We start from the raw sequence: 19,367 nt of genomic DNA on the forward strand, positions 1-19,367 counted from the left end.
TCCAACTTTGGGGGTCATCCCAGGTCGTCCTCTGTGTGGAGTTTGCATGTTCTCCCTGTACCTGCATGGGTTTCCTCCAGGTGTTCTGGTTTCTTCCCACAGTCCAAAGACATGTAGGTCAGGTGAATCAGCCATACTAAATTGTCCCAAGGTGTGAATGTATGTGTGTGTGTGTGTGTGTGTGTGTGTGTGTGTGTGTGTGTGTGTGTGTGTGTGTGTGTGTGTGTGTGTGTGTGTGTGTGTGTGTGTGTGTTGGCCCTTTGATGGACTGGCAGCCTGTCCAGGGTGTCTCCCCGCCTGCCACCCAATGACTGCTGGGATAGGCTCCAGCATCCCCGTGACCCTGAGAGCAGGATAAGCGGTTTGCATAATGGATGGATGGATGGATGAATGACACTGAAGCATACAACATGCATACTCTACAGCTTTGCAAGGTTTTATTAATTTGCTTTTAACTCACATAAATGTCAACCAAAACACTCTAGTAACCTAATACATACACAACAGGTAATTACTAGAGACATTAAAATCATACTACAACAGTTTTCCTTTGGTCAAAAAAATATATGAATGTTTTTTCTATAGAAAAATAATTGTTATTTGAATTTTTATATTACAGTTTTCTACACTTTACGAAGAAAATATTTCCAAGCAAGGTTACTTCAGTTATGTAGTCATTATTTTAATGTGTGACTATTTTGTCATCACGTGATATTTATGAATTCCTCTGACATCACATGGTGATGCTGCTCCTATAGAAATATGAGTAAGACAACAAAAAGTGCTAAACATATTTCAGAGTTGCTTATAACATAAACATGGCTATGTAAATACATGAATTATGTTTTTATCACAAAAATATGAGTTTCATCATTCAGATGAAGAGATAAAGTACCACATTAGCAAGCTAAAAATCTGAATCTGTATATGGTAATCATTAAAGCAGCTTCTTCTGGAGGTTATCTTTGGGTTAGAGTTAAGAGAGAGTTCAAAAAGTAAAAAATGTTCCCATCTAAAGTATCCTCAAAACTATCCATATTCTGCTCTTTGTCCCTCCAGTCTATTTCCAAATGCTTTCTCACTCAAAGTAAAATACAACCTCCACCTTTGGCCTCCACAAAGTTAGGGTCAAGGTCACCTGGCAGTTTTCCATTCTCCCCCCAAATATTCAGCTCTCCATATACACCTGTCTCAACCATCTCCTCCTGCCAGGGGATAGGGACGTTTCCGGAAGCAAAGTCATCGTAGAATTCTGTGTCCTTGGCATCCAGGACTACACCCTTAATGGTGCTGAATGCCCCCACATCATCAATGTCTTTGGCGTAGACCATCTTCGGGTCGGGGACAAATGGAGGGTCCACCATGCCTGTGGATAAAGCAAAGGGCACATGAGTACACAGCATGCAATATATTAGGACTATCCCCATATAATTGTGTTCCACTACTGTTTATATAACAGATGTCCCAATTTATCCAAGGCCTAAAAATTCATCTCTAGTTTGCCCCCCTTCACCCCCCAACCCCATTTTTTTTACATCTCTCATTCAGGTGTTGAATAGTTTTTTTTTCTTTTTTCGGATTCCCCTCCCCCCCTTTTTTATCCTCAATTGTATCCGGCCAATTACCCCACTCTCCCGAGCTGTCCCGGTCACTGCTCCACCCCCTCTGCCAATCCAGGGAGAGTTGCAGACTACCACATGCCTCCTCGGATACATGTGGAGTCACCAGCCGCTTCTTTTCACCTGACAATGAGGAGTTTCACCAGGGGGACGTAGTGTGTGGGAAGATCCCGGTATTTCCCCCAGTTCCCCCTCCCCCCTGAACAGGCGCCCCAACTGACCAGAGGAGGTGCTAGTGCAGTGACCAGGACACATACTCACATCCGGCTTCCCACCCGCAAACACGGCCAATTGTGTCTGTAGGGACGCCCGACCAAGCTGGAGGTAAAATGGGGATTTGAACCGCCAACCTGGACAGTCTCAAAGAGGTTTAACGTGGTGGTTCTCAATTCTGTCCTTGGGAACCATAGTACTGCTGGTTTTCTGTTCTTTCATATAGTTCATAATGTTCACCTGTTGTGTTAGATCTAAAAATTCTTGTTTAGATGGTTGGAATGCCTGGCAGATATTAATCACCTGCTTCAAGACGGCCCCAGTTGAGCTCTTTGAAGAAAGGCTGATTCTTGAGCTCCGTGCAGTTGTTGTTTTTGAGCCCAAGGCGTTTTGCTGGGTCCTTCTCCAACAGGGCTTCACACATAGCCTTACAATCTTTGCCGAAGGTGTCTGGATATGAAACTGGATCATTCAAGATTCTGCGACTCACCTCAGTGTGCTCAACCTCAGAGAGAGAAAACAGTTTTGAAATAAACGGCATTGTTCCAAAGGAGAATTCCCTGAGTAAGCACAAGCAGGAGCTGTGAGTATATTTTTTTATCATATAATCAAACTAATTGATAATATCCAAATGTTTTTGTACCTTCTCTCCGCGAACTCTGAAGGGTCCTTTGGCTGCGATCATCTCATATAGAGTTACCCCCAGGGTAAAGTAGTCCACCGAGTAGTCATACTCCTTTTTCTGTAGTAGCTCTGGAGCCATGAAGCCTACATTCACAGAGGGACACTTTCAGACTATTTATACTAAACTGCTCTATGACTGTAACCCAGGTATCATTTTATCATTTCAGCTCAGAGTTTTACCTTATTGTATTTTGTTTTCAAAAGGAGAATCAGTTTAAGATAAGCTTTATTGGTCCGTTTGTTACAACTGAATTGTATAATTTTGCTGCATATGTTGCCCCGAGTGGAAGTTGCAAAGTGAAAGCTGCAGAGGGTTGATGCCCGAGACCATTAGGGTGAAGTTCTTTGTATAGGCGCATATCAGCACAATGGTCATACCTGGGTTTGTGATACAGAAACTCCCCAAATATTAGCCCCTACACAACCAGGGTTACCCAGCCTTAGTGGCAACCCCTGGTTAGAGGCCCAGTGCTTTTGCTGTCAGGTTATGTGCATTAGGCAGTTGGTTCAGTGTCATCATAATATATTATTCTCTTCCAGTTACCTGGAGTTCCTGCATATCCAGTAGTTTTGTCTTTTCCTGGTGGAAGCTCCACAGCAAGACCCAAATCTGAGAGCCGGACATGCCCTGAAGGAAATGTGATCGAGTGTCTTTATGCATGCTCAATAATCCAGGTAAGGAAATCACAGAAAGTAAAATCAGTTCATCTGAACACTTTCATTGAGAGAAACGTTTCATCACTTATCTAAGTGACCTCTTCGGTCTCAACTGACTGCAGGTTTCCCCACCCTTATAAACTATACAGTGACGTAACGACTGAAACCAACGATCAGTTTCATATACAAATTGCTGTGACCATTAACCAGAGTTTCAATGGCCATGTGTACTGTTCACAGAGTATTTGAGAATGGTTGCAATCACAGCATTGTAAAATGGCGACAGATGTACTTTGCCCCCCCCCCCCGATTCAGGGGTGGTCGCTCCCTCGTCATATAGATGGCCTCTTTGACTCCCCGACTCCCCCTGATTGTTGATGTTTACTGTAAACCAATACATACTGATCAGTATTTGAGGTTTGACTCTCATCATCCACTGGAGCACAAACTGGGAGTCGCTGTACCACCGAGCTGACGACGTCCCCACTGACACAGCGGCCAGGGAAGGGGAGAAATCCCACATTAAACAGTCCCTGGTTAAGTGTGGTTATCCTAACTGGGCGTTTGTTAAAGCCAGGAAGACGTCCAAACAGTGCAACAGCCGATTGAATAGAGGAGAAGGACAACAGTTGTTTAAGTGTAAACCAGTGGTGATTCTGTATGTGGCAGGATTGTCAGAACAGCTGAGACTTGTATTTTCCAAACACCGCATCTCAGTTGCTTTCAAACCCCAAAACAAATTGGTCCACCCCAAGGATCGGATCCCCCGGCACAAACGGAGGAATATAGTCTACGCTGTTAAGTGCCAGGAGGATTGCAGTGACTTGTACATTGGGGAAACCAAACAGACACGGGCCAAGAGGATGGCACAACACAGGAGAGCTAACACATCAGGCCAGGACTCCACAGCCTACACCATCTATGGGCCAGGACTCCACAGTCTACACCATCTACAGACCAGGACTCCACAGTCTACACCAGGGGTTGGGAACCTTTTTGACTGGGAGAGCCATAAAAGCCAAATATTTCTAAATATATTTCATTGAGAGCCATATAGTATTTTTAACGTATAATAAATTAAATATGTCTTACTTTTAATGCGACTTCTGGTGCTGCATGGTTTTGCTGATGGCCTTGTAGTCTGGTTCATACGTGGTGAGGTTGAGCTTCATGCAGGCGTTGAGGCTTCCATCAGTTAAACGTGAGCGTAGGTTGGTCTTAATGTTCCTCATATGCGAGAAAGACTGTTCACATGCATATGTAGAGCCAAACATGGTCAATACGGCAATACTCACACGCTGCATTGTGTGGTATGTCACAGGAAGCTCGTTCCAAGTTTTAAGAATCAGCTGGTCTTCAGGTTGAAGATTTTTAATTTCTGTCCACTTGTGTTCCCTCGCCAGCTCTGCTCGCTGTCGCGCAAGACTTTCCAACTCTCCATTAAGTGACTTGAACTTACTCATCCACATGTCTGATGCCTTCAGGTCAGCAACTTCCAGCTCAAAGTCTCCGATAGAGAAACCGGGGATGCATGTCAGGTCGATTTTGTCCACTGCACACTCATGTGGATGAGTGATGAACTTGAAAAGACCAGTGCGCGCACGAAATTCTCCAAAACGTGCTTTGAATGACTGCAGGAGATTGAACGTAAAGCCAGCTAGCTGCTGGAGATCCAGATGTTGAGTGGAGTCACTTGCTAAGCATGCATCTCTAAATTGTTGCAGTCTTTCAAAGTGCAGAAGACGACCTGTTTCAATGTCCCTGAGAAAGACTTCCAGCTTGCTTTCAAATGCAAACACTGCTTGTTGAAGGGATGAGATTGTATTTCCAATCCCTTGCATTTTCACATTGAGCTGGTTCAGATGGCCAGTTATGTCCACGAGATAGTGAAACTGCAGGAGCCAATCAGTGTTGTCTAGCTCAGGATGCTTGACGCCTTTCATTTCAAGAAAAGTCCGGATTTCACTCAGGCAAGCTGCAAAACGGCTGAGCACCTTCCCCCTTGACAACCAACGCACGTTGCTGTGTAAAAGCAGACCGGGATAATGATTCCCAACTTCTTCTAACAGAGCTTTAAACTGGCGATCATTTAAAGCTCGGGCAACAATAAAGTTGACCACTCGAATGACCAGAGACATCACCTCGCCAAGCTCCTGGCCACACGTCTGAGTGCAAAGCGCCTCCTGGTGCAGGATGCAATGAAAACTTAGGATGGCTCTCTTTTCATGTTCACGGAGAAGCGCTACAAATCCTTTGTTCTTCCCCAACATACAGGGTGCACCATCAGTACAGACAGAAATAAGTTTATCCATCGGTAGTTTTTTTTCTTTAGCAAACTCCATGAAAGACATGAATAAATCCTCTCCTCTTGTTGTCCCTTTCATTGGCAAAACAGCCAAGCTTTCCTCACGCAGTGTGTCACCTGCAGCATACCTGGCAATGATACTGCACTGAGATAGATGGCTAACGTCTGTTGACTCATCTAACGCGAGAGAAAAGTATGTCCCGGCGTTTATGTCCTTAATTTGTGTTTCCTCGACTTGATTTGCCATCATGATGCTACGATCGTGCACAGTTCTTGCTGACAGGGGCATGTCTTTTATTCGTTTGATTATCTTGTCTTTATTTGGGAAGTCATCAAACAGTTCATTGGCCACATCAAGCATGAATGTTTTGGCATACTCGCCATCTGTGAATGACTTTCCATTCCTTACTATTGCCAAAGCCCCCGCAAAGCTAGCGGAATTCCCGTCCCCTTGCTTGGTCCACACACGTAGTTGCTGCTGACTCGTCTGCACTCTCCGCTGTAGCTCCTCGCATGCCCTTTTCCTGCTGTCCCCCGCTGGAGATTTCGATGCAAATGAAGCATGGTGCGTATCGAAGTGCCGCTTTATATTTGACCGTTTCATCGATGCAATTTTATCATTGCATATTAGACATACCGCAGATCCTGCTCTCTCCACAAATGCAAATTCCTCTGTCCACGCAGCCTGGAATGCACGGTAATCATCGTCTTTTTTTCTTTTCGCCATATTTTCCGTTACAAGGGTTGAAGCGGATAAACTAGTTGGCTATCTGATAAAATTGATTTCTTCACCTTTACAATGACCCGGACATGCTCGCGAGCCATTGGTTCCCGACCCGACCCACGGGTGACCCGTGAAATTTATCTTCAAAACTAATTTCTGTTTACTTTAAAATGACACAGTATTATTAAGAAATATCACAAGTATTTTAAAATCAGTTCCAAACTGATTTTTTTGAAAAAAAATAATTTTCAACTCAAAATTGTCTGGGAGCCATATGCCGTCACCGGAAGAGCCATATATGGCTCGCGAGCCATAGGTTCCCGACCGCTGGTCTACACCATCTACAGGCCAGTGGCCACTCTTTCAAGGATGAGGATGTGCACATCCTTGATAGGGAGGAACGCTGGTTTTAATGTAGAGTCAAATAGGCCATCTATGTGAAGAGGGAATGACCATCTCTGAAGGGGGGGGACTAAGAGTACATCTGTCACCATCTTACAGTGCTGTCATTGCAAAACTCTAGTTAATGGTTACAGCAATTTGCATATGAAACCGATCGTTGGTTTCGGTCATCATGCCACTGTATTGTTTATAAGGGTGGCTGAGACTGAAGAGGTCACTTAGATGAGTGCTGAAACGTTTCTCTCAATAAACGTTGTGTCTAGATGAACTGATTCAACTTTCTGTGGAATGTGACTGAGTTTTTATAGAGCACAATTCATACTGTTTACACCACCTTTAAATGTAGGGCTATAACACTGTACCCAGTTCAGGTACACTGGCATGCATCGCGCCTTTTTTAAAAAGTACTCACCTGCGTCATCCAACAGTACATTCTCAGGCTTCAGGTCCCTGTAGATGATCCTGTGCTGGTGGAGATGCTCCAGGCCACAGATGATTTGAGCGGTGTAGAAGCACGCTCTCGTCTGATTGAAACCAGGGTTTTTTTCATCCACGTTATAAAGGTGATACCTAGAGTGATGTAGGGTATGTGGAGAAGGATAGATAAGAGAGGCGTTCTGGGCCACCGATACAGGGAAAGGAATATTTTTATTAATTTATTATTTTGATATACTGTATTGATCCCTGTGAGGAAATTATGCTCTCCGTTTAACCCATCCTAGCTGTGTAGCTAGGAGCAGTGGGCAGCTGCCGTGCAGCACCCAGGGACCACCTCCAGTTTGTCTTGGCATGCCTCGGTCAGGGACACAGACAGCAGTATTAACCCTAACATGCATGTCTTTTTTGATGGTGGGGGAAACCGGAGCACCTGGAGAAAACCCCCCACAGACACAGGGAGACCATGCAAACTCCACACACAAGACAACCTGAGAGGACACCCAATGTTGGACAACCCCGCGGTTCGAACCCAAGACCTTCTTGCTGTGAGGCAACAGTGGTAACCATTCACCACCGTGCTGCCCAATTCAATGATATCTTGTTAAGCCTATGTAGACAAAGAGCAGCCAATAGAGAAGAGAGGCTATACAGGACTCCCTTAAGGTTTTTCTCTGACGTACATTATTACGCACTCAGGGCCTCACCTGTATATTAGCCGTGAGCTTGATCTACCTTAGGCTGATTAGAAGAGATGAGTAGGATCTGACTATTCCCAGACTGTTAACCGCAGGGACTCCTACTGATGTAGCACTTTACACAAAGGCTATTAAGTTATTTAAGCCTATAGGACTAGAGCATATTTTGTGTGTGTGTGTGTGTGTGTGTGCGTGTCTGTGTGTGTGTGTTTGTTTGTACATAGCGATGTTTTAGTATTTGTTGTTTCTGAGTACCTGAGGTCTCCTCCGTTCATGATGGTCATAACCAGGCAGAGATCAGTCTTGGTCTGGAAGGCGTATGCCAGTGTCACAATGAAGCGACTGTGAACTTTTGCCAGGATACGCTTCTCCACAATTGCTCCCTAAACATACATCAAATATCAGAAAGCAGATCAGTTCAGTTTCTGCCAAAGAAATGGCAGGTTTTCATATCCAGCCAGTATCTACAAAGCTAGTGATAAATACAATGTTGGTTTATTGAATGTTCAGTTAATTATTGTAACAGATTTGGGGGAGTTGGTTGCATTTCAAAGTGTCATTTTTCCCAATGCGGTGTCTTACATCAGATGCCTACGAGCATAACAGGCTTATACGTTCATATTCATGATGAACGAGCTTCTGCAGAAGAGTGTGGATGACTTGATTCATCATTCAGTGGTTGTGTATTAGCATCAGTTGTTACGGTTTATTCTATATCCTGGTGGCTCATTGAAGGAAGGTCCACATAGCTGAACTATTATTTAAATTATTTATGAGTGGAAATAATGTGCTGTTACTGTATGCCCTAATGCCAGAGCAACATTGTGGAAAAGAGGGGGCTGCAGCCTGTGGCATGTTCTCTTATCTCTGGCTCTGAGCTGCTTTGCGAGGTTCCTGGTGGAGTCAAAAGCCTCTTTGCATTGAGCCGTTGTGTCTCTCATTAGGGTAAAACTAAATCTCTACGGACTCTAGGTAATCTTTTCTCCCGGCCTTCCCTTTTCTCTTTTCTTGCACGTGTTCCTATTGTTCACAAGACTCTTCAGTAGGAGTGTTCTTGCTGCTGCTGCAAGTAAAGCAGAGGAATGTTAAGTCCGAGACCAAATCAGTGCTTTACCTCATAACCTTTGCGCTTCTTCAGCCTCTTCTTGTCAAGCTTCTTATTGGCATACATCTTGCCTGTTGCTTTAGCCTGACAAGCATGTACCTCTCCAAAACCTCCTTTGCCAAGCACTCTGAAGTCCATGAACCATTCTTCGTTCACAGGCTGGCTCTCTAGCCATTTGAACTGCACATAGCGCAGAAAGTACATGCTGTTCTTGAAGCCATCCAGGGCCTTGATCTTCAAATGTGCGAGCAACTGCTGCTCACTTTCTTTAAAAAGGTCACCACGGACATTCTTATGGTCTTCCTTAACTCGGGTGACTGCCTTCTCCTCCAAAAAGTTGCAGAAAGTCTTGGATGCTGACTCATAGTACTTATTGATTATCCTTTGGGCCTTCTGCACCCTGTCCTTCTCCTGGGAGGTGTTGTAGTCTTCTATGTCTTTCCACAGCTGTGCGGCATTCTTATGGCTTGGTTCGCTCTCCAGATATTGCTGGAACAGGCGCTGGCCAATGGGCTGCTTAACACACATGCTGTCAAAGGTGGAGTCCACAGTCGCCTTCATATGCTCACAATTCCTGATGTGTGGGAGAGCCAGCTTGGCGCGCATCTTCTTGTCACGTAAAGTAGCCGCAGAGGCTCCATCGATACTACCACGAGCCGACACATAGGCAGAGTTTGCCACCACTGTCTCCAAACCACCGATGTCCATGGTTGCACCACAGACCTGGCATAAAGACAAGAAAAGAAGTTAATGAGACTTTGGTGAAATAGTCTTGCTTCCTTTTGACAAATACAACACCTGACTGTGAATTGTATACGTGATAGCTGCATGCATTGTACGCACTGCATACTAATTGTGGTTCGTCTTTGAGATATGTACATATATGAGTATGTATATATATGAGGGGATTGTTTGTATTATTACCAAGGTGTTAAATCATCTACACCACGTGTTTCAGTTCGCGGCTGGATGTGTAAGACTCGAGAACGGCCTTACACTAGATCCAGTCTCTTTATTGCTTACTTTTGTCTTACAATAAAGTAATAAAACAAATTTTATTGGATTTTAAAACACGGCCTTACAGCTAAATTATCTGACAGTGGTCACCAACCCTGCTCCTGGGGAGCTACCGTCCCGCTGGTTTTCACTCCAACCCTAATTTAACACACCTGATTCAATTAATCAAAGTCTTGGTAAGTAGGGAATTAGTATAACCATTTGTGTTAAATTAGGGTTGGAGTGAAAACGGGCAGGGTGGTAGTTGTCCAGGAGCAGGGTTGGTGACCACTGTTTAAGGTATGTATACAGCAGAGCCCTTGGATCTTGTGGTATTCATCTCTTTGTAGAGTTTTCCTCCTTCCAGGGAGCCTTTTTAGCCATTAAGAATCCTAACTGAGGAATTCCCTGCAGGACTATCTGGAAGCTAAGAAATCTGGATATTTTTCAAAACTGGCTATAGACATATTATTAAAGGATCCCTTTTAACTTAATTATCATTATTTAAATATAATTTTATTTTCTCCTGTTATAATCCGTTCATAATTACTGTTTTTATTACTTTATTATTTTATTACACTCTTAATATGTTAAGGTTTTTTTATGTGTTATTTTCTGACCGTGTTTTATGATTATTTTTATAACTTTAATATTATGTTCTGTTTTATTCAAGCTCTCTTTAAGCACTCTGTGAAACACCTTGGATCAGTCCTTGCATTGAATGTGAAATAATGAAAACAGTTGACTGCTTGGTTGGGTGGTTAGTTGGTCTGTGGATGGGTTGAGAAGACGTTTTCTTAACTCAAACCATCCTCTGTTTTGTTCTTATTTCAGGATGCATCTTTAAAAGGAAGGAGATGGTGTCAGCACAGCCAAACTTTATATTTAGAGTGACGTAATGATCTTTCTAATACTGGTCTAAGTACTGAAAGTGATACCGCTGGCCCAGTAGCTGCATTCCTGAACCCGTGCGATCCAATTAACATTGACTTTTAATACTAAAGATTACCCTTGCGCCACTGAGCCCAATACCAACCAACATAGTTTTCAATATCGCATGCTGCTGATGGTCGTACTGGTCTTGTTTTCCTTTTCGGTCCATAAAAATTTAAACGTGGCCTTGATTTAAAAAGAATTTAACATGACTGTCTTCAAAATGTGCAAATGCTCAAGTTTTTCAAGGCAAAGCAAAGACAAGTATAACATCAAAATTGACAGATATCAAAAATGTGAAACCTTGCAATGCCTGCAGTTTTTCCACTTCTATTTGTGTTCCTCATATATACTTTTCACGATTATATAATTGTTGTAACAATCAGTATTCTTATTATTATTAATATTCTATTCCATTATTCGGCAAACACTTGTAGCAAAATAATTGTGTCATATGTGCAGGTCTCAGATGTCATATATAAATTACTATCTCCTCAGTTTGTCTGTTGTCTTTAGGAGTACAGAATAATTTACTTAGTTTGTTTGGCGTTTAAGTAAGTTGAGCACAGTTGTTAATATAAACAGATATCACTCACCTTAACTGTTCTCTGCAGGAATAACTTGAAGGAGGACTGAAAGGCAATCAATCAAATCCACCTGGGCAGCATCCACCATGCATGTTGTTCCATCAGCTGGAAGATAAAGAGATCATCTTTGTTCTGTTGGTGTCCTCTCTTGTTGTCCCTCTCTCACTCTTGGCGCTGGACAGAAGTTTATGGAGAAGGTAGGAGGATCTTGTTAAGGGAAAGCGACTTGTCATGAGCTATTAGTGTAAATTAGCAGCAGGAGTCATTACTGACGAAGGACGCTTTGCAAACCTAGAAGACTTGGAAATCAACCTATCTCGTTTTCCACAGAGCTCCTGTTCGGTTCCAGGGAGCAGATTTTTCGAAATATTAACAAAGGGGGGGGGGTCATTTAGCTTGACTGACAATCAATATATTTGTGGACTGGTCTTTATACTGTCCAATTCTTGTCCAAAGTGCTGTGTTCCTATGCAGAAAAGGGAGGCAGTGCATTGTAATGGTTGTGGTTGAGATATTAAAATTGAATCATTAGAATGAGAAGTCTGTTAAAAGTGATTTGTCACATTTGTAACTTTTCAGCGATGATCCAGCATGGAAGTAGGTCACAGACCACAAGTGGATTATCTGGGTAATATAAGGATTGACATCTTTGAACTAGGTCAGAGTGAAGAGAGGGCTGGTTGAACAGGTTATACTGCATGGTTCAAAATGTGCCGTTCAATTCAGTGTGACTTAACTATCAGAGTTTTAAAAATCACTTCATAATAATGTAAACAGAAAATACACTGACATGAAAAAGGAACAGGGCAGAAAAATGCACGGGTACATTTCAGGCAAGAGGATTGAGGTGGTGTTAGAGGAAACAGAGAAGAAGGATTGAGATCGTGAAGCTAAAGAGGATAGAGGCCATGTCAAACAGGGGTTGACACCGCAGCTTATTCTCTGGTAGCAGAAGACTACGGGGCAGCCCCACTAACACCGCCTAACACCCGGCCAAAAATAGCCACAGGGACTTGGGTACTGAAACCACTGTTGGAAATACAAATCTGCATGTGCGACATTGTAAAAGAATGAATGGTTAAATCTAAACTCAGCATCCTGTTTCCAGAGGCCGGGGTGAAACAAAATGTGACCACACCTCTAATCCAGCTTGATGACCTGCCAGGAAGCCCCCACTCACCCCAACAAATGTACCACCTCTCCATTCCAGCCCTCACCACCTTCTACAGGGGCACCATTGAAAGCATTCTAACCTACAGTCTCACTTCCTGGTTCGGTAACTGCAAAGCGACCGAACAACACCAGCTGAACAGGATAGTGAAGATGGCTAGCAAGATCATTTGTGCCCCTCTCCCCTTCCTGTTGGAGATTTACCATCAACGCTGTGTTCGCAGAGCCTCCAGCATCATTAAGGATCCTCACCACCCTTCTCACAACCTGTTCTCCCTCCTGCCGTCTGGGGAGAGGTACAGGAGCATCTGTGCTACATCCAGCAGAATGCTAAATAGCTTCTACCCACAAGCAGTCAGGATCAACAAACTCTGTGCCCCCCCCCACGGCCATGCCCCCCCCCACCTACCCTCTAACCCCCCCCCCCATCAGTGCTGGTCACTTGTTGACAAACACCGGCTGTCAACATTTAACTGAAATGGTACTTTAATGGACTGTGTTGTTAACTGTTTGTGTTTTGTTTTTTCTCTCTGTTTTTATGTTTTTAATAGTATCGTTTTTAGGGAATTTTTAGATATATGTTTTTGTCTTTTCTGCTGCACTGCTGTGGGCTGGGAGAAATGGCATTTCGTTTTTTTTTAAATGACAATAAATTAAATCTTGAACACCTGTACCAGGATGTGATACCAATAACAAACGAGCTATCATTTCAAAGATGCTTCCTAAGGGCATCAGATAAAAAGTAAAGACATGCAGGAGTTGGTGACTTTATTCAACTGAATTGAACAAACATTGAGCGATTGAGGAGGGGAGATCCTGATCCTGATTATACATGTGGGCCACTTCAGGCAATGATGTGGCACTTATGGACTTCTGGCCCTGACAATATAGATGTGAGCCTGAAGTGGCCCACATGTATAATAGCAAATATGGCCCAAATATGCCAAATCAAACGTGGGCCTTTTTTGGCAAAGATGCGGTGCTCTCAGCAACATGTTATCTGGATGTGACCCTGAAGTGGCCCATGTGGTAAATGGTGAATATGGCCCAGATAACACAAAATAATTATGGGCCACCTTTAGGCAAATATGTGGCACATGCGGCATTGCTATGGCTTGGTTCTGGCCCAGGTCTGGCAAACAGGAGCAGACCCCCCAAATGCCATCAGTCCACGCGGTATGTGGGCCGGATGAAGTGTCGGGCGTGGGACGGGTCCGGGCCACAGCAATTTTGCTATCTGGGGGGAAATTATAGTTCCTAGGAACACCAGTGGCTCAATGCTGCTGATAGATACTTGGCTCAGTACATAAAAGCACAACGGTCTTTCTAATGGACTTTTGCATGTCCAAAGGAGTTGAATCAAGTCCAACTGGACTTGGTATATATCCGTGAAGACGTTTCGCCTCTCACCCAAGAGGCTTCATCAGTTCGTGCCTTTCTGACTAGACCAAGCTAGTCTGACTGGCTGGTGATGAGACTCAGTATTTATCCTCTAGGAGTCGTTGTCAGAGCTATAGATGTCCATGGCTCTTTGTGTTCCGATGTTTAGCAACGCCCGTCGTTATCAGAGCTATTGATATGCGTGACTCTTTGTGACCCGATGTTAAGCAGCGACGGTCGTTGGGGGTGTTAGTTTCGACTTCGTTAGTGCTCCATTCAGTGGCCATGAGTCGTTGGAGCCGTTAGTGACCGACTTGTTCTTGGAGGCTAGGCTTCTCGAGTCTTTGGGGAGAGATGAAAGGACGGCACTGTAAGTGGGAGATAGGTGGCGTCGCAGACCTCCTCCTCTGTTGAGGGATGGTGAAAACGGCGAAACGTCTTCACGGATATATACCAAATCCAGTTGCACTTGATTCATTTCCTTTGGATAACCATGACCTGGATGAATGAGAACATTCACAGACATGACTTTTGCATGCTTTCCTGTCATGGCATTTCTACCTGATCTTTGTATAGTAGCCCAGCTGCAAATCATTTTTATTTTACCATTTATGTGTACATTCTGAATAAATTCAAATGTTTTCAATATCTTATAGGTTTGGGGATTCCAGTGCTAATTAAGTACCAGTTTGTTTAGTTGTGTAACTGAGATTTTTTTTTCTCCAGCAAAATGGTAATAATCATGAATTTATCTAGGATGTCAGCTGTGGTAGCCTTTTGCAAATAGCATATGTTCTTTGGTTAAAATGAAAGACTTTTGCCCATAGAATTGTAGAATTTCTATGAATAGTTTTGACACAGATATTTTCGCTAGACCAAAACAAGTGACAAGTCATTCACGGCTGTAGAGCAAAGGATCACGGTGAATACAAAGGTTAGGGATAGTATGAATAGGGCTCTATCTGCTGGCAGAGAATTAAAGGTAACTCATCAATGGTCATTAATTGACCAACAGTTGTGTGGAACATAAGGGTCTTGCATTATGCCACCGGGTGCATAGGCAACGAGCCATACAAGCCAGTGCTGACGTCACAGTGGGACGTGACTGACCAAATCCATCCGACCAGTTCACACAATCACTGTAACTGTGTGAACTAATTGGCGCGATCCTACCAAATGACTGATTAGGGTAACTGATTCACATCGACTACTGGGTGTGTGCCTTGGGATTTCGATTGATTCTGCATTCAATTCCGCTGCTTTTTGGTCATGGTGATTTGCATATGAAACCGATCGTTGGCTTCAGTCGTATTGTTTGTAAGGGGTGGGGATACCTGCAGTCAGCTGAGACTGAAGAGGTCACTTAGATGAGTGATGAAACGTTTCTCAATAAACGTTTTGTCGAGATGAACTGATTCCCCCTTCTGTGATTTCCTTACCTGGATTATTGAGCATGCGCCAAGACGCTCTGCGCTAGTGTTGTGTGATGTCATTCACAGCATCGGAAACATAGCTTAGGCAAGAAAATAATAATAATAATAAAAACTGTGTTTAGACTAGATTAGAGTATTAGAAACCCTGCTAGACTGTAGTTTGTTCAGCCGCCAAGCAGAGGAGGCTGGTCCATAGAGGCAGAGGAGGCTGATCCCCCTCCATCTTTGAGAGGCAAGAGGGAGATCAAAATAGATCAAAATATATATTTTTTAAATTGGTTGAAATAAACCATTACCAAATCTTAGTATCATTTACAAAATAATTTATGTCTGGAAAAAATCCATTATTGAAATTCTGATTAAAATGCTTCAAGAGCGACACTCACAGGCAAGCGGGGGAAGAGCAGCCTGTGTGAAGTCAGGGATCTCTTCTTAATGGATTTCATTTTTTTATGCTAATCTGTTATTGGCCAAAACACGTGAAACGATGCTCCAATGGAGGACGTCCTCCCTGACAAATCAACAGCCAGAATACAATATTGACATTGCGTTGGTCCAATGATAATTTCTAAATTTCATCTTCAATTGACCACCACTGTATACGTGAGTGTGACGAACCGGACTAGAAAAAGAGAGTATTACCCATCTATTCTTCCGATGTATTCATATACAAGAATGTTCTGGATTGATGCAGCCAACTTTCTAAAAAAAAGACGATGAATATTGAAATAGATATGTTTGATCTAATGCTATATTTTAATAAAGATAAGATTGGAAATAACATGCCGTATATCATACAACTAGTTATTTTTAGAAAATTCCATATTCATAAGAAAAAAATGGTCAAAATGGTTATTAGCTAACAATGCTAACGTCGGGACTACTGGACCAGTGGTTAGCTAGCCTAACGTTAGCTAGCTACCTATCACTCCCGCACTTTTGCCCACCTCTCTAATACAGAGATCCCCCACTTACCAAATCCCACTTTAACCCCTGGGCAGACTGGTTGTTTTCACTGCAAGGCTTGGGAGATGGCAAGCCATCGGAGCTAATGGGCAAGATGCTGACTATGATGGGTTCGTGCGACCCCGCCTTCCTTTTCGGCCAGCTGTACCTCTCCGTCAGCTCCCCTGGCTAGCTCCAAGTTGTCCACCACAAGAAACTTTCGGGAGTTGGCCGCGGAGGCTGACGGGATTTTTCTCGCCAGCCGACAGCAGTGTGCGGCCGCTCTGCTGCCTGCCCACGCTCTTCCACCACCGCCGTTTGAGGCTGCGGGCGTCGCCGCGGCAGCAGTTTCTCGTCCGCAGCAGGACTCAGGGGGACTGTGCTTCTACCATGCTAGGTTTGGAACCAAACCGTCTCTCTCACAATAGCAGGGAACCATGTGGAGAGACTTCGGTTCTACATCATCCAGTCCCCGTTAGTCCCTGTGATCCTAGGGCACCCCTGGTTCGTGCAGCATGAGCCACACATCGCCTGGGCCTCCAGTACCATCATGGAGTGGAGCTCCTCCTGTGATACCCAATGTCTCCAGGCTGCTCCCGGCCCATCCCCCCGACGTGCCCCTAGCGTCCCGCCTCCCGACCTCTCCTCTGTTCCTCCTGAGTACCATGAGCTAGGTGAGGTTTTCAGCAAGACCCGGGCCCAATCTCTTCCTCCTCATCGGCCTTATGACTGTGCTATCGACCTCCACTCTGGGGCACCCCTTCCCAGCAGTCGCCTGTACAGTCTGACCATCCCCGAGAAGGCTGCGATGGACGAGTACATCTCCGAGTCCTTGGCAGCGGGGCTCATTTGGCCCTCGTCCTCCCAGGTGGTAGCTGGATTCTTTTTCGTGAAGAAGAAGGACGGGGGCTTCCGACCCTGCATTGATTATCGCCAACTCAATGAGATAACCGTCAAGAACAAGTACCCCCTTCCTCTCATGAGTTCCACCCTTGAGCCCCTCACCCAGGCTACTGTCTTCACTAAGCTGGACCTCTGGTGTGCCTATCATCTGGCCCGGATCCGGAAGGGGGACGAGTGGAAGACAGCCTTTAAGACGCCCCGGGGTCAATATGAGTACCTGGTCATGCCGTTCGGCCTCACCAATGCCCCGGCGGTATTCCAGGCTCTCATAAATGATATTCTCCGCGACATGCTTGACGAGTTTGTTGTGGTCTACCTCGATGACATCCTCATCTTCTCCAGGACCCTCGAGGAACATGTCCAGCATGTCCGCCGGGTACTCGAACGTCTCCTCCGGAACCGGCTCTTCGTCAAGGCAGAAAAGTGCTGGTTCCATTCCCCTTCCGTTGACTACCTGGGCTTCGTCGTTGAGAGGGGACAGACCCGGGCCGACCCCCCACAAGATCCAGGCTGTGGTGGACTGGCCCAATCCCATATCCCGGAAAGAATTACAGTTTTTCCTTGGGTTTGCGAACTTCTATAGGACCCCAAGAGGCAGTTCATTGTGGAGGTGGACGTTTCAGACAGCAGGTTGGGGGCTGTCCTCTCCCAGTGGTCAGCGTCTAACCAGAAGGTCCATCCATGCGCCTTCTTCTCTCGCCGGTTCCTCCCCGCCGAGGAGAACTACGATGTCGGGAACTGGGAGCTGCTGGCAGTGATGGCTGCTCTGGAGGAGCGGCGCCATTGGCTGGAGGGGCGGAACAGCCTTTCACCATCTGGACTGATCATAAGAACTTGACGTTCATCCGAGCAACCAGGCGCCTCAATGGTCGGCAGGCACGGTGGGCCAGCTTCCTCAGTCGGTTTGACTTCACGCTGACTTATCACCCCGGGTCCCGCAACACGAAGGCGGACTCCCTGTCCCGACACCACCCGAGGAGAGAGCCAGCTATAGAGAAGCCGACGCCCATCCTTCCTGAGGCCAGGGTGGTTGGCGTGGTTACCTGGGGCATCGAGACCGTGGTCAGGCAGGCCTTGCACTCCCATCCCGCCCCGAGCCACGTACCTCCACGCCGCCTGTTCGTCCCGGACTCAGTCCGGTCCCGGGTTCTTCAGTGGGGCCATGCCAGTCAGTTTGCTTGCCACCCGGGTGTCCACCACACCTTCACCTTCCTGGCTCGGCGTTTCTGGTGGCCCACCATGAGGAATGATGTCAGGGACTTCGTAAAGGCCTGCTCCGTCTGTGCTCGCAGCAAGGCCTCTCACCAGGCACCCGCGGGTTTGCTGCAGCCCCTCCCAACTCCAAGCCGGCCCTGGTCCCATGTGGCGTTGGATTTTGTCTCCGGACTGCCTCTCTCCCAGGGTAACACTGTGATCCTGACAGTGGTGGACCGCTTCAGTAAGGGAGTGCACCTGGTGGCCCTCCCCAAAAACCCATCGGCTTCTGAGACGGCGGACCTCCTGACGCGCCACGTGTTCCGTCTCCACGGCCTTCCCCTGGACGTTGTCTTGGACCGAGGGCCTTTTGTAAGGGGTTGGGTGCCTCTGTTAGTCTCTCCTCTGGATATCACCCACAGACTAACGGGCAGACGGAGAGGATGAACCAGAGCGTGGAGTCTACCCTCTGGTGCGTGGCTGCCAAGAAGCCCAGCTCCTGGAGCCGGTTCCTCCCCTTGGGTCGTGTATGCCATCAACTCCCTGGTCAGCTCTGCCACCGGCCTCTCACCTTTTGAGGTGTCCCTGGGCTTCCAGCCGCCTGTCTTTGCTGCACAGGAGTCGGAAGTGGCAGTTCCTCCGTGCAGGCCCATCTGAACTGGTGTCGTCGCGTCTGGGAGGTGACCAGAGCTGCTCTGCTCCGGGCAGCTGAGCGCGCCAGTCGGGGAGCCAACCGATGCCGGTCCCCAGCACCTATGTACCAACCAGGCCAAAGGGTGTGGCTGTCCTCGAAGTACCTCCCGCTTCAGTCCACCGCGAAGAAGCTGAAACCCCGATTTGTCGGGCCCTTTGAGATCAGGAGGGTGCTCAGCCCCGCGGTGGTGAGTGTGAAGCTTCCGGCTTCCTTGAAGATCCATCCCGTTTTTCATGTGTTTCGGGTTAAGCCTGTCTCCCACAGTCCTCTGATGCCTCCGGCCCCAGCTC

At 45.8% G+C, this 19,367-nt stretch overlaps 1 protein-coding gene across 1 annotated transcript; it reads right to left on the reverse strand.

The window, feature by feature from the left end:
* Nucleotides 1-1,082: 1,082 nt before the first annotated feature.
* Nucleotides 1,083-9,550, reverse strand: grk1b (G protein-coupled receptor kinase 1 b). Its single transcript, XM_056284699.1, has 7 exons — nt 8,852-9,550; nt 7,993-8,120; nt 7,017-7,174; nt 3,061-3,144; nt 2,476-2,600; nt 2,136-2,337; nt 1,083-1,366 (listed from the first exon to the last, which is right to left on the reverse strand). The coding sequence occupies exons 1-7, from the start codon at nt 9,548-9,550 to the stop codon at nt 1,083-1,085; spliced, it is 1,680 nt and encodes a 559-aa protein (XP_056140674.1).
* Nucleotides 9,551-19,367: the final 9,817 nt, after the last annotated feature.

The sequence above is a fragment of the Lampris incognitus genome, chromosome 8, assembly GCF_029633865.1.
Source record: "Lampris incognitus isolate fLamInc1 chromosome 8, fLamInc1.hap2, whole genome shotgun sequence".
Classification (NCBI taxonomy): domain Eukaryota; kingdom Metazoa; phylum Chordata; class Actinopteri; order Lampriformes; family Lampridae; genus Lampris; species Lampris incognitus.

Coding starts and splice junctions, on each gene's coding strand:
- grk1b (XM_056284699.1), bottom strand. CDS start 9,550: ATGGACATCGGTGGTTTGGAGACAGTGGTGGCAAACTCTGCCTATGTG. Junction 8,121..8,851: donor AGAAGCGCAAAGGTTATGAG/GTAAAGCACTGA, acceptor ATGTATGTTTAG/GGAGCAATTGTGGAGAAGCG. Junction 2,601..3,060: donor TGGATATGCAGGAACTCCAG/GTAACTGGAAGA, acceptor CTGTGAATGTAG/GCTTCATGGCTCCAGAGCTA.